The 1,612-nt window shown below is 50.3% G+C and overlaps 1 protein-coding gene across 1 annotated transcript in view; it reads right to left on the bottom strand.

Annotated features, from left to right (window-relative positions):
* Window positions 1-1,560, bottom strand: part of LOC107101387 (transient receptor potential channel pyrexia-like) — an 11,794-nt gene extending 10,234 nt beyond the window's left edge. The window contains exons 1-6 of the mRNA XM_015400276.1: window positions 1,218-1,560; window positions 982-1,132; window positions 728-889; window positions 482-591; window positions 318-402; window positions 216-244 (exon numbers count right to left, since the gene is read on the bottom strand). Coding sequence (XP_015255762.1) covers window positions 216-244; window positions 318-402; window positions 482-591; window positions 728-889; window positions 982-1,132; window positions 1,218-1,325 — 645 coding nt within the window. The 5' untranslated portion in view covers window positions 1,326-1,560. The remainder of the gene's footprint in view (window positions 1-215; window positions 245-317; window positions 403-481; window positions 592-727; window positions 890-981; window positions 1,133-1,217) is intronic.
* Window positions 1,561-1,612: the final 52 nt, after the last annotated feature.

Raw genomic sequence — 1,612 nt, 5'->3', positions numbered from 1 at the left:
AGAAATATGCTGCTCTTGCTTTACAAAGGGTCCACTTAGACAGCAGTAAACTAGTTTTCCAGACTAGGTAGGATTCCCGTAGGCCTGTGGAGCGATATATTCTCTCCAGTTTCCTAGCATTTTGCTCCAAAGTGCGCAGCTCTGCATTAAACCAAGGAGCAAACAGATTATCTGTGATCTAGAACCATAAACTCTATAAACTTGGGTTGTCTTACAGGGGTTGTTGGCTCACTGGTTCCTGCCCCTGAAACACAGAGACATGAACAGTTTAGTGTGAAGCATGGTGGGGGTCTTTTATACTGTGGGACAGTTTTTACCTTCTGGTTCCAGCAGATTCAGGTAGAAATACTGTTGCCTTGTCACTCTGTCCATCACATGGAACTGACGCAGCGCCACCTGGGCCTGAACACGTTACATGTCACCATAACAACCATACAGCAATGAATGCACTACTCTCTTCCAGGGGCAGGGCCTTGATTACCACATGACTCATCCGACCAATCAGAGCAGTGATGCACAGCTGTCCATCACAGTCCTGCACCGCAGCGTCAGCTCCAAGCTCCAGCAGGACCTGAGCTGCCTCACTGCGCTCTGGAAGCAGACGAACTGATGATGTCACTGCTGATGCGACCAGCTTAAGTTGTTTAATAGATTCCACCTGTGATGTCACTGATGACATGACATGACATGATCCGCGCTGCCACAGCGTGGGTCAGTGTGAACTCACCCATGATGGCGGCGAGCTGCAGCGGCGTCCTCTGCCTGTAGTCAGTGCAGCTGATGGAGGCTCCCGCCTGCAGCAGCAGCCTGATGGATCCCACAGCGTCGTTCTTGGTAGCATAGTGAAGGGGGGTCTGTTTGTCCAGAAGAGTCTGAGCGCCTGGATCAGCTGACAGCAACAAAAACACAAACGACAGAACGTAGACCTTCGCCATCAACGCTGAACCAGCAGAGATCTGCTCGCTACTCAGACACACAGACCTTTTTGCTCCAGCAGAAACCTGACCATGTCCTCGTAGTCCAGAGCTGAGGCCACATGCAGCGCTGTAACTCCAAACTGATCTGAGCAGTGTAGGTCTGCTCCCCGGTCCAAGAAGAACCGCATGACATCCACACTCCAAGCTCTGGACACCTGAGAACACACACCTGGCCTTGACTCACACCATCAACCGACACACAGTTAAACCACGCTAAACAAAAACCTCATTAGGTGTGACCTCATGGAGGACAGTTTGTCCATATCTGTCCGAGCAGTTTGGGTCAGCTCCACCTGAGATCACCTCGTCCAGAAATTGAAGGTCCACCTGAGGACAAAGACACCTCATAGCCTGAAAACCAGGTCTCTATTGGTCATAGTTCATTTGACATGATGGTCACTGTCACCTGGTCATCTTACCTGGTCTAGCTTATATGGTCAGTCTCACCTGGTCAGTCTAACTTGCTCAGTCTTACGTGGTCTAGGTTGCCTAGTAAGTCTAACTTGGTCTCATTTGGTCTAGTTTACCTGGTCAGTCACAGCTGGTCAGGGTTACCAGTTCAATCTCAACTTACTTGTCTAGGTTACCTGGTCAGTCTCACCTGGTCAGTCTCACCTGGTCAGTCTCACCTGGTC

Source organism: Cyprinodon variegatus, unplaced genomic scaffold (genome assembly GCF_000732505.1).
Source record: "Cyprinodon variegatus isolate N-32 unplaced genomic scaffold, C_variegatus-1.0 Scaffold1090, whole genome shotgun sequence".
NCBI classification, from domain to species: domain Eukaryota; kingdom Metazoa; phylum Chordata; class Actinopteri; order Cyprinodontiformes; family Cyprinodontidae; genus Cyprinodon; species Cyprinodon variegatus.
Note: the sequence above shows the minus strand (reverse complement) of the source record. Positions and strands in the feature narration are given on the sequence as shown.